The sequence below is a fragment of the Hemitrygon akajei genome, chromosome 6 (assembly GCF_048418815.1).
Source record: "Hemitrygon akajei chromosome 6, sHemAka1.3, whole genome shotgun sequence".
Taxonomy (NCBI): Eukaryota; Metazoa; Chordata; class Chondrichthyes; order Myliobatiformes; family Dasyatidae; genus Hemitrygon; species Hemitrygon akajei.
This window is the reverse complement of record NC_133129.1, coordinates 38,470,392-38,493,356: the sequence shown is the minus strand read 5'-3', so window position 1 is coordinate 38,493,356 and position 22,965 is coordinate 38,470,392. Positions and strand designations below refer to the sequence as shown.

At 42.5% G+C, this 22,965-nt stretch overlaps 1 protein-coding gene and 1 long non-coding RNA gene across 3 annotated transcripts in view; one reads left to right on the top strand and one right to left on the bottom strand.

The window, feature by feature from the left end:
* The window catches only part of tlr3 (toll-like receptor 3), a 20,802-nt gene extending 7,049 nt beyond the window's left edge, over positions 1 to 13,753 (bottom strand). Inside the window, exons 1-2 of the mRNA XM_073048158.1 lie at positions 13,552 to 13,753; positions 2,278 to 2,741 (exon numbers count right to left, since the gene is read on the bottom strand). Of these exons, the coding sequence (XP_072904259.1) occupies positions 2,278 to 2,741; positions 13,552 to 13,573 (486 nt within the window). The 5' untranslated portion in view covers positions 13,574 to 13,753. The remainder of the gene's footprint in view (positions 1 to 2,277; positions 2,742 to 13,551) is intronic.
* LOC140728976 (uncharacterized) overlaps positions 13,150 to 22,965 on the top strand; it is a 24,844-nt gene continuing 15,028 nt past the window's right edge. The window contains exons 1-5 of one of the 2 annotated variants that reach the window (XR_012099226.1): positions 13,150 to 13,282; positions 16,675 to 16,803; positions 19,436 to 19,569; positions 20,132 to 20,255; positions 21,972 to 22,210. This is a non-coding gene — a long non-coding RNA (uncharacterized lncRNA). Of the gene's footprint in view, positions 13,283 to 16,674; positions 16,804 to 19,435; positions 19,570 to 20,131; positions 20,256 to 21,971; positions 22,211 to 22,965 lie in introns of those variants that run through there. The other variant, XR_012099225.1, reaches the window with a different exon arrangement.

Here is a 22,965-nt window from a genome sequence, read left to right as displayed (position 1 = left end):
GAGATGAGTTATTAACTTCAAACTTTCTGTATAATCACTCAGAGTTTGCCTGTACGTGCATGTAATGAGAGCTGTACAACTCGTCTCCTACCCTAGGCCACAAACTTATCAAGCACCCATCAGTGGACACTTTCTGGAGGTCCAAGATCCGTACGTTCCACAACCGCTGGACTAAGTGTGTAATTGTAGGAGGGGACTATGTTGAAAAATAAATGCGCTAGGATTTCTAAAATTGACTCCTCCTAACTTGGGTCACGAACTTATCAATCACCCCTCGTAAGTCTGTCTAAATGTGCAAATTATAGAAATTTATAATAAATGGTATATACAGTAAGATACACAACAGATCAGTCAATATAGCTTAGAAATACAATTGTGTCCTTGTAGAAGGTCCTTCGGATTTGGGGACTCATGCCAAACTTCTTCAACTGTCTGAGGTGAAAGAGTCTGGTCTGTACATACCATACAGCCGGTAGAGACAACGTAGGATCCTCGGTGATGTGTATTACAAGGAAATTAAAGCTGTTCACCCTCTCCGTCCCAGATCCATTGATGTCAATAGGGGTGAGCCTGTCTCTGTCCACAACCAGCTCCTTTGTTTTTGTGACATTGAGGAAGAGGTTGTTTTCTTGACACCACTGTGTCAGGGTGATGGCCTCTTCTCTATAGGCTGCCTCGTTATTATTTGAGATTAGGCCAATCAATGTAGTGTCATCTGCAAATTTAATTAGCAGATTGGAGCTGTGGGTGGCAACACAGTCAGGGATGTACGGAGGGTAAAGGAGGAGGCTTAGGACACAGCTCTTGTGTTGAGGATCAGAGGGGCAGAGGTGAGGAAGCCCATTCTTACCACCTGTCGGCAATCTGACGAAGTCCAGGATCCAGCTGCACAAGGCAGGGTGAAGGCCGAGGTCTCTGAGCTTCTTGTAAAGCCTGGAGGGCTTAAAGTACGAGAGCATTTGATGGCTCTAGACTGGTACTCGCTGGAGTTTAGAAGAATGAGGGGATCTCATTGAAACCTTTAGAATACTAAAAAGCCAAGATAGAGTGAATACGGAGAGGATGTTTCCTATAATGGAGGAAGTCTAGGACCAGAGGGACATACTTTTAGAACAGATGAGGAGAAATTTGTTAAGCCAGAGGATAGGGAATCTGTGGAATTCATTTCCATGGACACTGATGGAGGACAAGTCACTGTGTAGATTTAAAGTGGAGGCTGGTAGTGAGGATGTCAAAGGTTATGTGGAGAAGGCAGAAGGATGGGGTTGAGAGGGATAATAAATCAGCCATGATGAAATGGAGGAGCAGACTTGATGGGTCGAATGGCTAAATTCTGCTCCTATGTCTTTTGATCTCATGGTCTCTTTTTTTTTTTACACAAACTAGACAAGGACCTTGCTTTCTGAGCTTTGCTTGCAGGGTACTAGGCAGATCCCTACGAAGTTGAGGACTTGGAAAGGAACATGGCAAACATCATCTATTGAGCCATGTTCCAAACCATTAGGATTTCTCAATGTTCAGAGAGCAGATTATTAGAGCTTTCATAACAAATGGGAACAGGTGGTGGATAGTCGTATAAGCAGCTGGTGCATTTCACAAATCCTGGTTATGCAACCACTGACATTAGGCAGACAATCTCCGAAGAGTATTGATGATGGCTGGGGTCACCGGTCTTGTAAAGACTGCCTAGAAGAAGGCAATGACAAGTTATTTCTACAGAAAAATTTGCCAAGAACAATCATGCTCATGGGAAGACCATGACTGTCCACGTCATACAACATGGTACAAAATGAGTGAACGAATGAGTAACGAATGGTTGTTACATCTCCATCTGGTGGTATCAGGTGGAAAGGAATGTGGCAAAGAACGGCACTGCAACTCCGAATTGCAGCCACAAGATGGAACATTAAGGTTAATAACAGCATTGGGAAGATGCTCTGAAAAACAGGCTGAAATTTCAATTTGGCTCGTGGTTTCAAAGAAACCACAGTTCTTCTGCTTTTTGGCCAGCAAACTAAAGTAGAGCACTAGGTACCATGGCACGCTTGGGTTGGTAGGTTAATAGGCCGCTGTAAATTGTACTGTGTGCTTGGGCAATAGATGATATCCACAGGGCACAGGGAGAGGAGAGCTAATGGAAATTCAATTAGGGTAGATCACAGGGAAAATTAGTGGAGGAATAGGATTGTTCTGAGATCTGGAATGGATTGATGGCATACGTGGCTCCTTCTATGTATCAAAATGAAAAAAAATTAACAGCCGAGATGAGGATCTTACCTGAAGGCTGCCAAAAACACCCTCTGAGGTCTGCTTAATTCTGTTGGACAGTAAGTACAGTTCGGTCAAGTTGCTGCAGTATGAGAAGTAATGTACTGACAACGTTGATAACTGGTTGTGTTCCAGCGCTAACACATTCAGGAGTGGCAGAACTTTGCAGAGGCCCTCATCGAGTTTTGGAATGTCATTGTACCCAGCGTGCAAGGTTTGAAGCTGATTGTACCGGGATAGTGTAGAGCTTGGCAAACGCTTCAGCTGGTTGTGGGAGAGGTTGAGTTCTGTTATGTTGGTAGGCAGGTCTGGAGGGACCTCAGAGAGCTTCAAGTGACTGCAATCTGCAACCACATCCTTTATCTTACATTGGTTTACAGAGAATGTGGTATCAAAATATGATAAAGTCACCTCTAACCACAAGACAAAGGCCCAGAAATCCATTTTCACCTGCAGGGTTGGGAATCTTCCACCTAGAAAAATGACACGGACAATTGGTAATCTGCATCTGTTCGGACTCCGTTGATGCCTAATAATCTTTATTTGCCTACCTGCACTGCACTTCCTCTAACAGTAACACCATATTTTCCATTCTGTTTTCTCGGAATCCCTGGGCTGTATATGGTGACATACATGAACTTTGATAATTTGAACTCTTGTTAACCTTTGGTACTTGTGTGTAGAATGGTCTGCCTGGACTGTATGCAAACAGAACCCTTTCACTGTACTTCAGTACACGTGACAGCTATAAACCAACTACTAGCTTCAGGGCTACAGCATAGCGTTCTCTGCAGGAAAAGATCTTCATCCAATGTACGACCTCAGAAATAACACAGCCTGGCATCAGAATAGTGCAGCTCCAACAACCCAGGTCCAATCTCGACCTTGTTGTTTTTCCTTGTTCTCCTCGTCACAAGCAACACACGCAAAATGCTGGAGAAACTCAGCAGGCCAGGCACCATCTATGGAGAAGAGTACTGTTGACGTTTAGGACCGAGACCCTTCAGCAGTCCTGCTTTAGGGTCTCGGCCCGAAATATTGACTGTACTCTTTTCCATAGATGCTGCCTGGCCTGATGAGTTCCTTCAGCATTTTGTGTGCGGTGCTCGGATTTCCAGCATCTGCAGATTTTCTCCTTGAAACAACATGGGTCTCCTCTGGAGGTGCAGGTTTCCCTCCATATAAATGGACAGATTGGTAAGTTAAGCATCCGCTGTAGGTGTTATCCCATGTGTACAGTAGGTAAGTGTAGAATTGGGTATGGGTTGATGGAAATGCAGGGGGAATACAATGTCATTAGAGAGCAACACACTAAATGCTGGAGAAACTCAGCAGGTCAGGCAGCATCCATGGAGGGGAATAACCAGTTGATGGAATAACCAGGAGCTGGTGGTGGACCTGAGGAGGGCTAAGGCACCGGTGACCCCTGTTTCCATCCAAGGGGTCAGTGTGGACATAGTGGAGGATTACAAATACCTGGGGATACGAATGGACAATAAACTGGACTGGTCAAAGAACACTGAGGCTGTCGAAGGGTCAGAGCCGTCTCTATTTCCTGAGGAGACTGAGGTCCTTTAACATCTGCCGGATGATGCTGAGGATGTTCTACGAGGCTGTGGTGGCCAGTGCTATCATGTTTGCTGTTGTGTGCTGGGGCAGCAGGCTGAGGGTAGCAGACACCAACAGAATCAACAAACTCATTCGTAAAGCCAGTGATGTTGTGGGGGTGGAACTGGACACTCTGACGGTGGAGTCTGAAAAGAGGATGCTGTCCAAGTTCTTGGACAATGTCTCCCATCCACTCCATAATGTACTGGTTAGGCACAGGAGTACATTCAGCCAGAGACTCATTCCACCAAGATGTAACACTGAGGTCATAGGAAGTCATTCCTACCTGTGGCCATCAAACTTTACAACTCCTCCCTCGGAGTGTCAGACACCCTGAGCCAATAGGCTGGTCCTGGACTTATTTCCACTTGGCATGAATATAACTTATTATTATTTAATTATTTATGGTTCTATATTGCTATATTTCTTCACTATTCTTGGTGCGGCTGTAACGAAACCCAATTTCCCTTAGGATCAATAAAGTATGTCTGTCTGTCTGTTTCAGGCCGAGACTATTCTTCAGGTCTCAAGTAATGTATGAATTGTATATTTCTATAACTCCTGATAACCTCTCCCCCCCCCCCCCCCCCACTTTGTTTCCCATTCTGGTTACTCTCACCACTTCTCTTCCCACTCTCATGACCCACTCGTCGCTTCCCTTTGGTTTTCTACCTCCCTCCATTTATTCCATTGTCCTCTCCAATCAGATTGCTTCTTCTTCAGCCCTCTGCCTCTTCCTCCTATCATCTTTCAGCTTCTCACATGATCACCCTCACCACTACCTTCCCCATCACCTGCCAGCTTGTACTGCTCCTCTTTCCTCACCTTCTTACTCTGACTGCTTCCGCTTCCTTTCCAGTCCTGAGGAAGGGTCTTGGCCTGAAACATCGACTGTTTATTTCCTTCCATAGATGCTGCACCCCTCCAGCATTTTGTGTGTTGCTCAAAATTTCCACCATCTGCAGAACCTCTTGTGACTCTGATCAGTGTCAGAGTGGGGTAAACGGGTATTTGATGGTCTTGAACTACATTATATTTTATTAATTCATTTACGGTAATATTTTGTATTATGCAGTGCATGTGATACGTGTTTTTGTGTGTGCACTGTGGTCCAAAGAACCATTGTTTCTTTTGGTTGTATATATGTACAGTCAGATGAGAATAAACTTGAACTTGTAAAATGGAGGACATCTAATTAGTGGGCCAAAGGGCCTGGTTCCAAGCTACATAATTGTATGAAAACTCACAATTATAACACCGGCTTCCAAATCAGAAAAAGTTTTGTTTCTTTTTGCCCGGTTAAAAAGTTACTGGCATTTGTGCAATCATGACACAAGCAATGGTGTGAGCATTTTGGATATTAAATAAACAGGTGGTATATAAAGTGATATGTATCTGCACTGGGAAGACCAGAGCCCTAAGGCGGGCTGTATTGCTCTTCTTGCCAAAAGAGTAAAGCCTAGTTGCAGACTCGTGCCACTTGTGTGCGGAGCAAGTCAGCAGCAGCTGTGCCTGCTGTCACTTAAAACGATTAGCAACAGTTTATTATAATGGATTAGTAAAACAAAGCAGCAGGCAGTATGCTAGACAAGAGCAAGATTAAAACAGAAATCACCCAAGCTAATTTCAGTTCCGGAGGCTGTGGGACCAGCACCTGCCTCAGGCTGGAAGCAATCATTTTAGACTGTTTTCTTGCTGCTCCACAGACTGTGCTAAGCTTCGCCAGCCCCAACTCCCTGACCAGTCTGGGGTTGTTCATTGACTGGAAGCTGGTCATGGAATTGGTGGGAGCTTTTATACTTGGTCAATCTCTACCAGTATGTAAGCTTTATGTTAACCTCAAAAAAAAAAGGGCAATCTCCTTCAATTTTCATGTTTTAGAAGAAAAAAAAAACACAAATAGTGAATTAAATACTTAAATATAGCTGCTGAGACACTGAAGATGACTTCAGCACCTCAAAGTCATATTTTTGAAATTGGATTGCAACAGGCATTGGGTTCCTCTTTTAAGAAGATTCTAGGTATCTATAAGCATCTGTGTGGAACCACAGGGTTGTATCACAATCCTCTAGTTTTTGCCTTTTCCTGTTGTATTACTATCAACCTTTCATTCTCAAATTCTTTACTGTGTCTCATACTTTATCTACTGCAAAGGTGTCTCCTGGTCTTGTCTAATCATGCATTGAAATAAACTATAAAGTTGATGTGCAATGAAATTTACACAGGGCTGTGCACAGCTTCAACCATTATAACTATGAACCTTATGCGTTTCCAACAACTTCTAAACAGATCTTCCACCCTTGGTTTCCTTCCTTTTCACAATCTTTTAATTCATGTTCTTCCCCTTCATTCTTTATCTGACAATCTTACCCAATGTGTGCATACAAGAGAGTAGATCTATCTCCAAACATCCATAACAGTAATCTCTGTTGATAAAAATCTGTGATGAGGACACTGGAAAATGTGGATTCTGTCCCACATCCTGTTGGCCACCTCTATGAAGGCAGGTACTGATAACAATCTACACCCACACCTCTAATGCACTAGCCCAACCTCTGGCTGTTTGTGAAAAACAGGCCTTGAAGATCAAGATGTCAATTTTAGAAGCAGGCTTTTGATCTAACAAGAAGCAATGATTCACACCGTCCTTTATGATTTGAAGATTGGATGACCTGCAGACTGACAACTCTGATCACTAGCATGGTACTACCAATGAAATCTCCAGAAAATGCTTTAAATAATGAAACACCTGTTGTATTGGGGTGTAGAATTGTTATTTTTCTTGTTTATTTTTCCTATGCTTGCTTGTAATTTTATATTATCACCTTGTGTATATGTAATTGTTCAGTGAATTTCCCAGTCTTTACAGTACAGTTGTTTCTATATTTTTATGCAAGTTTCTGTAGCAGGTGAATACATATTGGCTATTGACTACTATCAGTTAATTGTTTTCACTAAGTTTGTTTATCGCTAGTTTGAGTATGAGAAGACCGTGTCTACTTTTTCTATTGTCTCTCCTTTGTATTCTTGGCTCCACTTTCTTATTTTCTGCTCCTGTAAAGCTTAAAAAAAAATCGTAAGCAATAAATTTTATGCCTTATTCTCCATTGCCAAAGAACCTTTGGATCGCAAAAGTGTCAGGATCCAACACAACTCAGGATCCATTCCTATTCCAATATTCCCAGTAACGAGGCTCTCATTATGTTCGACCAACTCCCATGGCTTGAACTACACTGTGCTCAAATCTTACACCAGACACCAAATAGGTAATACACTTCTGAGTTCTGTCTTGGCATGAGAAACTTCCATGAAGATAACAGACAACACTTCAAAGATTCCTTAAAAAATGACAGAATATCCTATGGCCCCAGTGCTTAAAGATGGGATTGATACCGATGCCTGCCCACTGGTCAGTGTGGTGGGCATGTTGGGGTGAATGATTGGCTTTCATGCTCTATGACTTGACAACTCTTTGATCTTCACTGACTCATGTCAACCCACTGAAAGCAAACAAAGAGCATCCAAAAAGGAACTGATTACTTTAAGTCTCTTCAGTGGGATGAAGTGGTGGCCAATCTCCACGTGCTCTTAGACCTACACAGGGACTTCCTTCCCTTCTTGTGGCAGAGATTGAAACAACATTAGCCACCTCAGAATCCACAGGGCGACAGTGGAAACGGGTCATCCTTGATCCTAAAGGACAGGTTGATGCTGAATAAAACAGACAAAAACATATGTTTTCACCTAGATATCCTGCCTTGCAATTGGTCAATAGATGGACATTTGCAATTGATGTGGGATTAGTAATAATACATGGTTGATATTCAGCCTGGATTTGGTGGGCCAAAGGGAAAGATACCAAGATGTATCACTCCAAGTTGAAATCCAAATTCAAGGGTGAAATGGCTAACACGAGAGGGCACAGTTCTAAGGTGCTTGGAAATAGGTACCAAGGGGATGCTGGGCGTAATTTTTTCACACAGAGTGGTGGGTGCGTGGAATGCACTGCTGGAGTCGGTGGTGGAAGCAGATACAATAGGGTCTTTTAAGATACTCTTAAATAGGTTCATGGAGCTTAGAAAAACAGAGGGCTATGTGGTAGGGTAATTCGAGGCATTTTCCTGTAGATCTGCCCCATCTGGGCACGGAGTCATCCAGCGTGGAAACCGGTCCCTTCAGTCCATCTCGTCCATGCAGAACACATTACCAACCAGATCCTATATGCACATGTTAGGCCCATATGTCTAAAATTTTCCTATTCCTGTATCTCTCTAATTACACTATACTTGCACCTACCTCTACTGCTTCCTCTGGCAACTTATTCTGCATATCACCACCCTCGGGTCCCTTTAAACCTTTCCTCTCTTACCCAAACTACGTCCTCCAGTTTTAGACTCCCCCACACGGGGGGGGGGGGGGGAGGGGGGAAATTGAGACTATTCACCTCATTTCTGCCCCTTATCACTTTATAAAGCTCTGTAAGGTCATCTCTTAGCTTCTGGCAGCACAGCAATGCATTACAACGTCAATTCCCACCACCGCTGTCTGTAAGGAATATGTACGTTCCCCCCATGACTGTGTAGATTTCCTCTGGCTGCTCCACACTTTCCCCCCACATGGCAAAGACGTATGGCTTGTAAGTTGTGAGCATGGTCTATAGAGACCAGGAGCATGGCAACACTTGTGGGCTGCCCCCAGCACATATTCGGACTGTGTTGGTCTTTGACGCAAATTTTGCATTTCATTGTTTCAATGTACATGTGACAAATGAAGCTAAGCTTGTACCTCTGTCCAGGGAAAGAAAATTCACAGTCTATCCAGCTTCTCATTGTAACTCGAGTCCTCCAGTCCCAGAAATAATTTTTGCACTCTTTCCAGCTTAATATCCTTCTAACCTGCACACAACACTCTAAGTGTGGTTTGTCTCATATAGCTGCAACATGATGTCCCATCTCTTGCACTTTGTGTCCTGATCAATGAAGGTGAGCAGGTCAAATATTTTTGTTGCCACCCTTTCTACTTGTGCGGCTCGTTCAAAGGAACTGTGTACTTGTGTCTGTTCTACAACATCCCTCTTGCTTACCTCTTCAAAAAAAAAACTCAATGAAACTTGGAAGGTATGATTTCCCATTTTCAAAGCCATGCTGACTATCCCTAACCTGTCCTCAACTTTCCAAATGCATGTAGATCCTGTGTCCCAGAATCCCCTCCAGTAACTTCTCCATCACTGACGTCGGACTCACTGGCCTGTGCCCTGTACTTCCCTGGCTTCCTCAATAAAGGCAACAGTATTGGCCACCCTTCAGCCTTCTGGTTCAAACATCTCTGTCAGAGAGCCAGCAATTTCTTCCCCTGCTTCCCATGATGCCCCAGGACACACTTGATCAACTGCTGGGGACTTATCCATCTTTGTGTGCTAATTTCTCCTCTTTTGTATTGTGGATATGTTTCAAGACATTACTGTTTTCTTCCCCAAGTTCCAGAGCCTACCTGAAGTTCTTTAGGGTAAATGCAGTTGAGAAATATTAAGGCCTTGCCCATCTCCAGTGGCTTTACAGACCACTTATTAATCATTACTGAGTTCTACTCTCTCTCTATTTACCCTTTTGCTCTTCGAGAATCTGAGGATCCTCCTTTACATCTGCCATTACTATCTCATGTCCTCATTTTGTCCTCCTTAATTCCCTCATGTACTCCTCAAGAGATATACTTGATCCTAGCTGCTTACTCAGACTCTTCCCTCCTTTTTACTCTGACCAATCTCTCAACAACCCTGTCAGCCAGGGTTCCTAAATCCTGACAGCCTTGTACTTCAATCAGATAGGGACAGGCTCCCTGAACTCTCCCTATCTTAACAGCTCCAACTTGCCAGATGTCCGTCTACCTGAAAGGTGAAATATTGAAGGGGAACACCTTCACTCAGAAGGTGGTGTGAGTGTGGAACAAGCTGCCAGCAAGAGCGGTACATTCGGGTTCAATTGTAATGTTTAAGAGAAGTTTTGATTGGATGACAAGGGTATGGAAGGATTTGGTTCGGGTGTGGATAGGTGGGACCAGACAGAGATCAGGCCAGCTCGGATGAAATGGGCCACCAGTCCAAGCTGAACACTGCACTGTAGTGTTCTATGACTATGATTTCCAATCAACTTTTACAAGTTTCTGTCTGATGCCATCACCTTTAGCCTTGGCTTAATTTAGGACTTTAATTTGTGGAGCAGTCCTATCTTTTATGCTAATCAAAAATGCAACCGGTCCCTTCCTGCTTACATCCATCTCTATCAGGCTTGTAGCATCTGTACCCCGGAACGCTGAACTGCCAGTCCTGGTTATCCCTCAACCACATTCCTGTAAAAGCTACAAAACAACATGTGCCCTCCATGAACTGCAATCATCTTACCTTGTGGTGAACTACATATACCTGTCTGGACTGCTCCTCCCACAGACCCCTGCTGACTGCTTCTGGTGCATCAATTTTATTAACAACATGTGCCCTCCATGAACTGCAATCATCTTACCTCAAACAAGAGCAATTCTGCAGATGCTGGCAATCCAAGCAACACACACAAAATGCTGGAGGAACTCAGCAGGCCAGGCAGCATCTACGGAGAAGAGTACAGTTGATGTTTCAGGCCAGGACCCTCAGCAGGACATCCTGCCTGTTAAGCTTCTTGCATTATAATAGACAAAGTTCAAAGTAAATTTTATGATCAGAGTACATATGTCATCACATACAGCTCTGAGATTCTTTTTCCTGTGGATATGCTCAGCATATCTGTCGAATAGTAACTATAACAGGATCAACAGAAGATCAAGTAGAGCATAGAAGACAACAAACTGTCCAAATACAAATATAAATATCAATAAATAACAAGAGCATGAAATAACGAGAGAGTCTTTAAAGTGAGAACATTGGCTGTGAGAATACCTCAACAGATGAGTGTAGTAATCCTCTTTTGTTCAAAAGTCTGATGATTGAGGGGTAGTAACTGTCCTTGAACCTGGTTATGTCAGTGCTGAGGCTCTTGTACCTTTTACCCGGTGTCAACAGCAAGAAAAGAGCATGACCTGGGTGGTGGGGGAACTCCGATGTTGCTTACCTATGACCGCGTTTCATGCAGATGTGCTCAATGGTTGGGAGGGCTTTACCCATGATGTACTGACCTGAATCCACTAGCTTTTGTAGAATTTCCATTCAAAGGCACAGTTTGTTGTCTTCAATTCTCTACTTGATCTTTCATTGATCCTATTATAGTTACAATCCTATACATTTGCTGAGTCTTCAGTGTCCTGCCTCAATGACTACCGTCCTGTTGCACTCACATCCATCATCATGAAGTGTTTCGAGAGGCTCGTCATGAGGCATATCAAGACCCTGCTGCCCCCCTCACTGAAGCCCCTGCAGTTTGCGTACTGTCCCAACCGCTCAACAGATGACGCCATAGCCATCACCCTCCACCTGGCCCTAACCCACCTGGACAAAAAAGACACAGGTGTTCGAATGCTGCTCATAGACTTCAGTTCAGCATTCAACACAATCATCCCTCAGAAACTGATTGGAAAGCTGAGCCTATTGGGCCTGAACACCTCCCTCTGCAACTGGATCCTAGACTTCCTGGCTGGGAGATCTCAGTCAGTCCGGATCAGGAGCAGCATCTCCAACACCATCACACTGATCACGGGGCCCCCCCAGGGCTGTGTGCTCAGTCCACTGCTGTTCACTCTGCTGACTCACGACTGTACTGCAACACACAGCTTTCAGAGAGGAGGTGCAGCAGCTAACGGATTGGTGCAGAGCCAACAACCTGTCTCTGAATGTGAACACAACATTGACGTCTCCTCGGTAGAGATCATAAAGAGCACCAAGTTTTTTGGTGTTCACCTGACGGAGAATCTCACCTGGTCCCTCAACACCAGCTCCATAGCAAAGAAAGCCCATCAGCGTCTCTACTTTCTGCGAAGTCTGAGGAAAGTCCATCTCCCACCCCCCGTTCTCATCACATTCTACAGGGGCTGTATTGAGAGCATCCTGAGCAGCTGCATCACTGCCCGGTTCGGAAATTGCACCATCTCGGATTGCAAGACCCTGCAGCGGATAGTGAGGTCAGCCGAGAAGATCATCGGGGTCTCTCTTCCCGCCATTACAGACATTTACACTACATGCTGCACCCGCAAAGCAAACAGCATTATGAAGGACCCCACGCACCCCTCATACAAACTCTTCTCCCTCCCACCATCTGGGAAAAGGCACCAACGCATTTGGGCTCTCACGACCAGACTATGTAACAGTTTCTTCCCCCAAGCTATCAGACACCTCAATACCCAGAGCCTGGACTAACATCTTACTGCCCTATTGTCCTGTTTATTATTTATTGTAATGCCTGCACTGTTTTGTGCACTTTATGCAGTCCTGGGTAGGTCTGAGGTCTAGTGTAATTTTTTTTCTCAGTGTTTTTTACGTAGTTCAGTCTAGTTTTTGTACTGTGTCATGTAATGTCATGGTCCTGAAAAACGTCATCTCATTTTTACTATGTACTGTACATAGCAGTTATGGTCAAAATGACAATAAAAGTGACTTGCCTTGGCTTGACTTGAGTATCCCCGCAGGAAAAAGAATCTCAGGCTTGTATGTGGTGACATATACTGTATATACTCTGATAACTTATTTAGCACACTTCCCTCACTCCTTGTCCGGTCCTTGCCTATTTACTTGCTTCAACACCTACATATGCATCTACATTCTCAAGACGCACAAAATGTTGGTGGAACACAGCAGGCCATGCAGCCTCTATAGGGAGAAGCGCTGTCGACATTTCGGGCCGAGACCCTTTGTCCGCCCGAAATGTCGACAGCGCCTCTCCGTATAGATGCTGCATGGCCTGCTGTGTTCCACCAGCATTTTGTGTGTGTTCCAGGAATGCTATAATATCTTTTTGTTTAGGTAAAGGTACTAGACTGAACACAGTATTCCAGGTAAGGCCTCACCGACATCTTATCCAACTGTAAGCAAACCTCCCAATTCTCTAAACCCTTTGAAATTAAGGTCAAAGTGCAATTTTCCTTCTAAGCTACTTACCGGATCTGCCTACTTCCGAGATCCCCCCTGTACCTCGCGTATTTGCCGTCTCCCTCCAGATAGTATCGGCTTTTTGATTCCTCTTCCTAAAGACCTCGCACTTGCCCTCTGCTAGAAACGCCGGAGACCCACAGAAACAAAAGAACTACAGATGCTGGAAATCTGCATCGACCAGAAAAACAAATGGAAACACTCAGCAGGCGGCATCAGTTGAAAGAGAGAGGGGAGACAAACTCTTCCTACGGCATTGTCCGGGAGGGGCAGACGCGAGTCTGTCTGTTCGGGAGTCGGGGTTGGATCAAAGTCTCTCAATTTTCATTTGGAGACAGTCATGTAAGTTTAACATCGAGGCTTGTGCCACGATGCAAAAGGATTCCTGAGTTTTACTAATCAACGCAAAGCATAATAGCATTGTAACTTCCTCTGCTAATTATAATCCCAATCCCGGGCAGTTAGAAGTATTAGCCTTTGGACGTCAAAAGCAGTAGTTCGCTAAATGTGACGCCCATTGCTACACCAGACCCTGACGCAAGAGTCGTTTAGCTTTTACTTCACATTATTGTATGTCGCAGGATGCCAGAGATGAAAGGATATTTACTTACAGGACAATTGGCGTTCGGCCATGTCGACCCGGTCCAACACCTTTGGGTGTCAGGTAGGCCGGGTTCCCTCTTGGAACTTTCACTTCCGAGGAGGCTGGCTCTCGTGAATTCTTCCCTGAGTGGCTGGCAGTCGCGGGCCGAGCTCTAGCTGCACTAAGTGCAGTACAGTCCGGGGAAGTAGAGGGCGCCGAAAGCCAGAGCCCACAGCTGGAATAGTGAAGGAGCCAAGTAGCATCAGTGTCTTGGCGCTAGTAGTTTTATTGTGGAGACATCTTCGAGAGAGCCAAAGACGTGCAGTAACGTATGTGCGGATGTGAAATCTTCCGCGGCGCCTTCAAAAATAAGCGGTTAAAAAGTCGCTCTTGCTAATACACTGGAGGTTAAAAGTTCTTAGGAATGTTATCAACCTGAAAAGCTTAATTTTTCTCTTTCCACGGATGCGGCCTGTCCAGCTGAGTATTTTCCAGAGTTTTTTTTTGTTTGTTTTATACTTTCAGAATCTGTACAGTACTTTAAAAAAAAACTATTTACAGGTTTAAAGATGTGACCAACTTGTTGGAAATTATGAAGGTGAAAAGAGTTGGTCGTGATTAAACATTCACATCTACTCCTCTTTCCTGGCCTTCATTCACTTTGGTTAGTTACCCAGCAGGGCAGAGAACACCCGTACTCAAAGGGAAACCTTTACAATGGTGACACAATAGACTGCAGATGTCCAGTATCCTCTGACAACTTCCCTCCACAGATGCTGCCTGACCCACTGAGGTTCTCTACCATTTCATTTTGTTTTTGCAATATTCCTACAATGGACATTTTTTCACACTGATAGTTATTTAAAAGCTGGAGTTTTCCACCTGTTCTGTTGGTGCAGAATCTGTGACAAAAAGGGGAAGTGGATGAAATTTTGGAGAAGGAAAACTCGAGTGTTTCAGGAAATGGGACTTGGATGTTTCAAATGGATGAACTGTTGGTTACCTCTGGTGGTTCTTTGAACACCCCCTTCACGTTACCTCAGTACCCCAGAGGATTTAAAAAAAAAAAATCTTTTGATCAGGTTTGAAAAGGATCTCATCCTTTTCCATGAGATCGAACGTGTGCTGTTTGCTTCCGACTGTTCTGTGTTTCACACCAGTTGCAGATGAAGCTAAACACAGTCACATCAAACACCTGTCTCTCCTTCAGTTTTGGTTCCCTTTTTCTCTTCATTTCTATTTCCCATTCACTTTTGTTATTGTTTCTCTTTTTGGACTCAACTGCTTGCAATTACCACCCATAATTGTTGGAAATTTGAACTCCCATGTAAGCACAGAAGTCCCGACCTCCTGGATCAACTGCAGTCCAATTTGAAACTCCTCATAAGCTGAGTGGTGAGTACAGTCTTCTGTAGGTCTCCAGCCCCTTCAGTGAGGAAACCTGCCCACTATACCAGGCTTGCTCACGTTTCTGATACAACATAATCACTATAATAAAAGTTACATGATGGATTAGTTGGTAGGAATGTAGTCAGTGACGGCACTAACCCTCTAGACCGGATATAGAATATCAAGTTGCTTGACACCACAAATCCTGGATTAGATGATTGATCCTAAACAGGTTTTGCTGGGCATTTGATATGGGGGATTTAGCCAATAGATGTTTTGACTGACGGGAAGGTGGGAGGTGTAGACAGTGTTTTGGGTGAAGCTGTGGGAAGGTCTTGGATCTGTGTTCCCTTGAGCTCTGTATGTTTTATCCTCATCAGTTTAATTTTCTTGTTTCCTGGCTGTATTTTCCTATAGATGCACCCCAGGAAACATCCTCTCCAGGCCATAGCTATTGGTGGCAACTGCTCTGATTGCAAAAATTAGAGTTAAAACAGAGTCCAATCTATTATGCAAGCCAGCCTCGTTTCCATTGACTCTGTAAACATTTCCCAATGTCCCACGAAAGCAGCTAACATAACTAAGGACCCCTTCCAGCCAAGTCATTCTGTCTTCCATATCTCACCAGGAAGAAGATGAAAAAAAAAATTCAAGAATGTATCTCGCTAAACTCATGGATAGCTTCTATTCCACTCTTATTAGATTCTTGATGGACCTCTTGTATGCTAAAAGATGAACCTTTGATCATGCGATCTACCTCGGCGTGGGGCCTGGGCTTTATTTATCTGCACTGTGTTTTCTCTGCAGCTGTAATGTTAAATTCTGCATTGTTTTCCTTCTATATCACAGGGATGTATTTGTGTTTGAAATCATCTCTATGGATGACATGCAGACAAAAGCTTTTCACTGCATCTCAGTACAAGTACTGGTAATTAATTCCTTTTCCAATTCTTTTGGCATTGGCTCTTGCCCTGCTGATGCGGCCCCACCCACCAAGCCTTCCTGTCACCTCCATTTTCTAACTTCTCTGTCTCTTTTTGCCTTTCCTTGTTACCGTCGTCGTTCCCCCCTTTCTCTGTCACATTTCCTCACTCTGCTGGGAGCTCGGTCCAGAAACCCTCAAGCCTCTCTTAAACTTTGCTTTAAAACCAAAGACCAAGAGTGGAGGCTAGGCAGCATCCGTAGAGGAAAGTGGGCAGCCAGCATTTCAGGTTGAGACCCTTCATCAGGACTGAGCTCTTTACTGCTTTTATCTCCAGCATCCGCAGTGCTTTTTTTAAATTTCCAAATTCTGGTGGTTCCCCTTTACTCTTGCATTTCACAATAACATCCTTTCACTTCTCTCTTTTTCTCTTGTTGATCATTAATGGAAAGATTCCAAGGTGGAAGGAAACAAATTTCCTGGCCTAATTCCAAGTTGTATGCTCAGTGATTTAATTCTGAAAGGAGACTACCCCCACAGAGCTGCTATATTTTAATAAACAAAATGCAAGTGCTCTGCTTCCATTGGTTATCAGGTTATTTAACTGATTTCATAGCTGTATACAGTGTTATATCAGGCATTGAACTAAAATACACAATCCTGGCTTCCCTCCATGGTTGCTAAGAGATCTGTAACTAGCTTTCCATTATCTATCCTCTGATTTGTTCGCAAGTGTGGCTTCAGATGGTGATGAGACTGTGGTGATTTTGAGACATGATCTCACATCCTATTGAGTAATAGGAGAGTCTTTGGGCACTAACAGTCCATTTCTAACCACAGGAGGAACTGAATATATTGGGAGTGGGACTGAAAAAGTGCTCTATGCGAGACTTCCAGAGCAAATTTCTGAATTTGGGATGAAGGGCAGTACTGGTCAATGGAGAAGATGGTATCTGTTGGCATTTCACGGTATGTCTGATGTGCACGTGACAAATAAACTTGAACCTTGAATCAGTCTGATGCTTTGAGCTCTTCCAGCTTCAGTCATCAACAATCACAGAAGGTCTACAGCACAGGAGGTCTAGTACTACATTGCCTTTATTTATTTCTGCATATTATAGCAAAAAATCTCTTGAATGCACTGAACAAATTTCATCCTATCTCAACCCCCTGCACAAAGGAATTCCAGTCAACGTTAGGAAAATTAAAATCCCCTACTATTGTAACCTTATGCTGTAGCACCTTTCCGTGACTTGCCTGCATTTCTATTCCTCTCATTCCTGCCAGTATTATTGGGAGCCTATGGTATGACTCTAGCAATGTGATCAGCCCTCTCTTAATGCTTCAACCAGATTATAATCTGCAGAGTTTTCAACGCAAGAGGGCCATGTAGGTTCTGTCACTAGGAATTTCAAGGCAGTGACTGATACATTTTTGTGATTGAGAATATTGAAGAAAATGTTATTAATGCAGGAAAGGCACCAAAGTGAAATACTAGCCATTATCTTGTTGACTAACAGAGGGGTACAATCATTTGGGCTACTCTTACTACTTTAAATATTTCTTCCTTTTTCAATATTTTTATTAATTTTACATAGAAGAATACAGACAATAGACAATAGGTGCAGGAGTAGGCCATTCGGCCCTTCTATCCAGCACCGCCATTCACTGTGATCATGGCTGATCATACACAATCAGTACCCCGTTCCTGCCCTCTCCCCATATCCCTTGACCCCGCTATCTATAAGAGCTCTATCTAACTCTCTCTTGAATGCATCCAGAGACTTGGCCTCCACTGCCTTCTGGGGCAGAGCATTCCACATATCCACCACTCTCTGGGTGAAAAAGTTTTTCCGCATCTTTGTTCTAAATGGCCTACCCCTTATTCTTAAACTGTGGCCTCTAGTTCCAGACTCGCCCATCAGCGGGAACATGCTTCCTGCCTCCAGCGTGTCTAATCCCTTAATAATCTTATGTTTCAATCAGATCCCCTCTCATCCTTCTAAATTCCAGTGTATACAAGCCCAGTCACTCCAATCTTTCAACATATGACAGTCCTGCCATTCTGGGAATTAACCTTGTGAACCTACGCTGCATTCCCTCAATAGCAAGAATGTCCTTCCTCAAATTTGGAGACCAAAACTGCACACAATACTCCAGGTGGGGTCTCACCAGGGCCCTGTACAGGTGCAGAAGGACCTCTTTACTCCTATACTCAATTCCTCTTGTTATAAAGGCCAGCATGCCATTAGCTTTCTTCACTGCCTGCTGTACCTGCATGCTTGCTTTCATTGACTGATGTACAAGAACACCTAGATCTCGTTGTACTTCCCCTTTTCCTAACTTGGCTCCATTTAGATAGTAATCTGCCTTCCTGTTCTTGCCACCAAAGTGGATAACCTCACATTTATCCACATTAAACTGCATCTGCCATACATTTGCTGACTCACCCAACCTGTCCAAGTCACCCTGCATTCTCATAACATCCTCCTGACATTTCACACTGCCACCCAGCTTTGTGTCATCGGCAAATTTGCTAATGTTACTTTTAATCCCTTCATCTAAATCATTAATGGATATTGTAAACAGCTGTGGTCCCAGCACCGAACCTTGTGGTACCCCACTGGTCACAGCCTGCCATTCCGAAAGGGACCCGTTAATCGCTACTCTTTGTTTCCTGTCAGCCAGCCAATTTCAATCCATGTCAGTACTCTGCCCCCAATACCATGTTTCCTAATTTTGCCCACTAATCTCCTATGTGGGACTTTATCAAAAGCTTTCTGGAAGTCCAGGTATACTACATCCACTGGTTCTCTCTTGTCCATTTTCATAGTTACAGTTCAAGAAAATACATATTATAACAAAAGAAAGATACAATAATACCAAATACATTATATTTGAATCATATTAATGAACTCCTTATCCTATATTCATGTAGATTAGATTAATTCTTACGTTGAGGTATGAATAATTTATATATATATATCTAACCCCATTACCAAAGCCGAAGCTGTTTGGTAAAGAAAAAAAGATGGAAAAAAAACCTTATCAGATAGTGAAATATGCCATTAACTAGCATCAGTACTTTAATGGGAAATCAAAAGTTTTGAAAAAAATTCAAAAACGGCCCCCACAAATTTTTAAAATCTTGGTTAGATTCAGATATTGAACAACAAATACGTCTTAAGATTTTACTACTGTGATAATAATGCTTAAACTTTGAGCCAAGTATGATGTTTTCCCAAGGGTTTATTCCCTAGTGGAGAATGCTTGTGCATGACTTTCTTTAACATGGGGGGAAGCTGATGCACAGGTAGGGTCACATAGTCTTTGACACATTGGGGTCAGAGTCCATTGGCATGACACCCAAGAACCTTCAGCTCTTGGGATCTCAGGAACTCACCACAGCAAGGTGATGATCCTCAGAGAAGGTTTTTACGTATGTAGCACATAATAACCAGGAGGTGGGGGGGGGGGTGTGTGCGTGTGTGTGTGTGTGTGTGTATTTTATGTTTCTAATTACTGGATCTACAATTTTAATGAAGCCCCACAATGTTTGATTCAGTCCTCTTATAATCTGGCACCATTCTCTTTCTTTTAGTAGAGAGCAATTGACTCAACATCAGTGGTGTCCACAACCAGAAAAGCACATAAATGAGACATGGAAATCGATGCAGAACTGAGGGACTGAAATGGAAATGAGAAGAAGTTAAAAGAAAAAAAATGAGCGTGAAGGTAATTGACTAAATCTTGACTGAAGCAAAGAAGAAATTATCATCTCATTTAATGAGGGGAAATAGTGCTGGCACATGCTTGGAATTTTAAAGAAGATAACTTGCCTTTACAAATGCAAATGGAAAAACTATGAAAAATCTTTAGATCATTTCCAAATTACTTTTCTACATTTGATGCAAGTGTTGGAATGGTGTGAAGAATTGCTGTTTTTCTTGTAGTTATAACTTTCCTGTGTTTGCTTGTATTTTTATATAATCACTGATATATGTGTAATTGTTCGGTGAATTTCAGAGTAATTGTGACAAAGTTGCTTCTGCATTTTTCTAGAAACTTCTTGGTTTTCAGTAGTAGGTGTTACACCACTTGAATCTAGCTATTTTGTAGATTAACTATTATCACTGAAATTTGTGTTCTCTCCAGTCTGAGTATGAGACAACAATAACTGTTGTTTACCTTTTCTTTGTTTTCTCTGTATCTTTTTCTTGTTTATTTTCTGCTCTTGTAGCACTTAGTGAAAAGCACTCTTAAGCATTAAGTTTTGTGCCTCATTCTTAACTTCCAGAGAACCTTGGGATCACAGAAGTTTCAGTTTCCAGCTCAAGTAATGTTAAAGTTACAGGCCTTTTCTGGGCATTGCCTGGCCTATGGACACGTGCACATAGGAACAAGCTACCAAACAGTCCAATGTGAGTACATATGTTCATTCACTGTAGAAATAATATTTCATTCTTTTAGATTAAAATATGGCCTGAAAATCAGTTTCTCATAAGGTGGATTGGACACATTAAAATGGAAACATACCTTCCCTCCCCACTTGTGGTTTCTATTGTAATATTTCTGCATATTGTTGTACCAGACAATATGATTTAAGAACTGTTTTGACATTACTGGAAATGTAAAGTGTGTACTTGAGGAAAATATCTTGGGCATTGCTTTTAAACTAGTTTCATATGATGTATCAGCAAAGATCTGAATCCATGCCTCATAATAACTGGTCCAGTGCACAGTCATTTATCACTATCATTTAACAAGATCTGTATGATTTTTGCAGGATGGACAACACAGATCTGAACTTTAGGAAGCATAGCCATGCTGGTAATTCAGTGATAGTCACTGTCTTGCTAATGAATCTGATGAAGAGTTTCAGCCTGAAGCATGAAATGTTTATTCCTCTCCATTTATGTTGCCTGACCTGCTGATTTCCTCCAGCGTTTTGTTTGTGGTATTTATCTTGCTGTCTTTAAAAAGAGATGCAGTTTATTGAATGTGCACACCTCAATCTGAACAACTTTCATTGCCAATGTAGACCAGAGGGGAGAGGTGGGGTATTTGCTGTGGATACAGTTTTGCATTAAATGCACAAAGAAGATTAGATTGTTGCTCAGACTCAGCAATGAAATTCAGAGAAAATATTGAGGAGCGTCTAGCCAATCTAATATATTAGTGGAGATTAAAGGCTAAGCTGCCATTTGTAACTGAAGATAAACGTTTTAATCTCTGTTCTATGCAGACATCTGCTCAGGAATGAACCTAGGGCATGTACTAAATCTTTGCATATGCTGGCAGATCAGCTCTGAGAAGGGCTTGGTTGTTGGGTTTAGTTCTATCACTGAGTAAACATTTGCAAAGGAGGGCTAAGTGTTGGTGCTGGACATTAAATGTTATTACTGGTCAGAACATTGAACAGTATGGTATAGTACAGGCCCTTTGGCCCACAAAATCGTGCGGACACTTTAGACTACTCTAAGATCAATCTTGCCCTTCCATTTTCCTTTCATCCATCTGCCCATCTAAGAGTCTCATAAATCTTCCTAATGTGCCTGTCCTGATCACCACCCCGGCAGCACATTCCATGCACCCACCTCCGTAAAAAAGAATCTTACCTCGGCATTACCCGCTATACTTTCCTCCAATCACCGTAAAGATGTGCTCCCTCATATTAGCTATTTGCCTTGGGGAAAATGTCTCTGGCTGTCCGCTCCAACTATGCCTCTTATCAACTTGTACCCATCTATCAAGTCACCTCTCACCCTCTTTTGCTCCAAAGCTCGCTCAACCAATCCTCATAAGATATGCTCTTTAATCAAGGCAGCATCTTGGTAAATCATACAGATGAGGGACGCTGCACGTGTATAGTAGATCATAGGTGAACAAGGTATGTATTCCACATAGTACCTTACTATGAATTGCTTAGCAGGATATAAATTGCTTCTGTTTAATTAATACCTTTGTGAAACATTGTTGGGTACCTTCCTGCATTAAAGACATCTTAGATCTTCTTTCCAGAGGATTGAATTCTGATAGAAGGAATTCAATCTTCTGCCCTCCTGCCCAAGTAACAACAGAAGTGTATGTTGGCCCTTGTTGCTGTTGGAATAATTTTCCTTTGTTGTTTTAAGCAGTAATACTTTTCCTCACCTGGAGAGGGAGCACAAGACTCGTGTGATGAAAGATAGGAAGTTTACACTCATTTCCAAGTGACTAAGATGCTCTTGTCCCTTAAAAAAATTGAATTTGTCACTCAGGTTAGTATGAACAAAGTGTTTCATTGATATAATGTTTCGAATTTCAGCTGATTTCTGTAGTACAGCTGAAATTTGACTTTTCTGTATCAGTAAATTCTGCTTCAGACATCTGAAAACATTGCCACAATAAATAAAATTGCTCTCAAAGGAAGCTTTCTTTATCATTTTTATTTTAAGTGATGCATTTAAAATAAATATGAATTAAACATGCAAGAACATAGAAATTCCACGTAACATACAGAAGTAGGAACGTTCCTTTACAGCTACTGTCTTTCAATAAAATCCCTGGCAGACCTTTTGCTTTCTCACCATGACCCTGCACTAATCTTGTATTAGTGCAAAATAGTCACCCTAAATGAGCATAAAACTATTTTGCAAACTAGCAATTTGATCCAAGCAATATTTCTTTGATATCTAAAAGTTGATCATATTCAATTACCAAGATTCTAGCCCTCCTCTGAGGTACATTCTAAAGACTCATCAGTTAATTCTGCTAAAATTGATTTCACGGTGTTGAGTGTAAAGGATGTTCAAAGTTCGAAGTTACTTCCCACATCTATTATTTTAAATTCAAATGAATGAAAAAATGAAGTCAAATGTCACGGTTCTCAAAGTTCACATTTAAAAAAAATAGTTTCAATATTTGAAATATTTGGAGATCAGTTCTGTTTTGTGCCATTGCATTGATGTTTCTTTTTAAAATCTCACTTCTGATCTGCTTTTTGTAAAGGGAGGACAGCTTGACCTTCTTATTAAGAAGGGATAAATTTGCATTGGAGTTGGTTCGGAGGGCATTCGTTAGGTTGATTCCTGTGATGAAGGGTTGCCTTGTGAGAAATGATTGAACTGATTTAGTCTGTCCCCTTTTCAG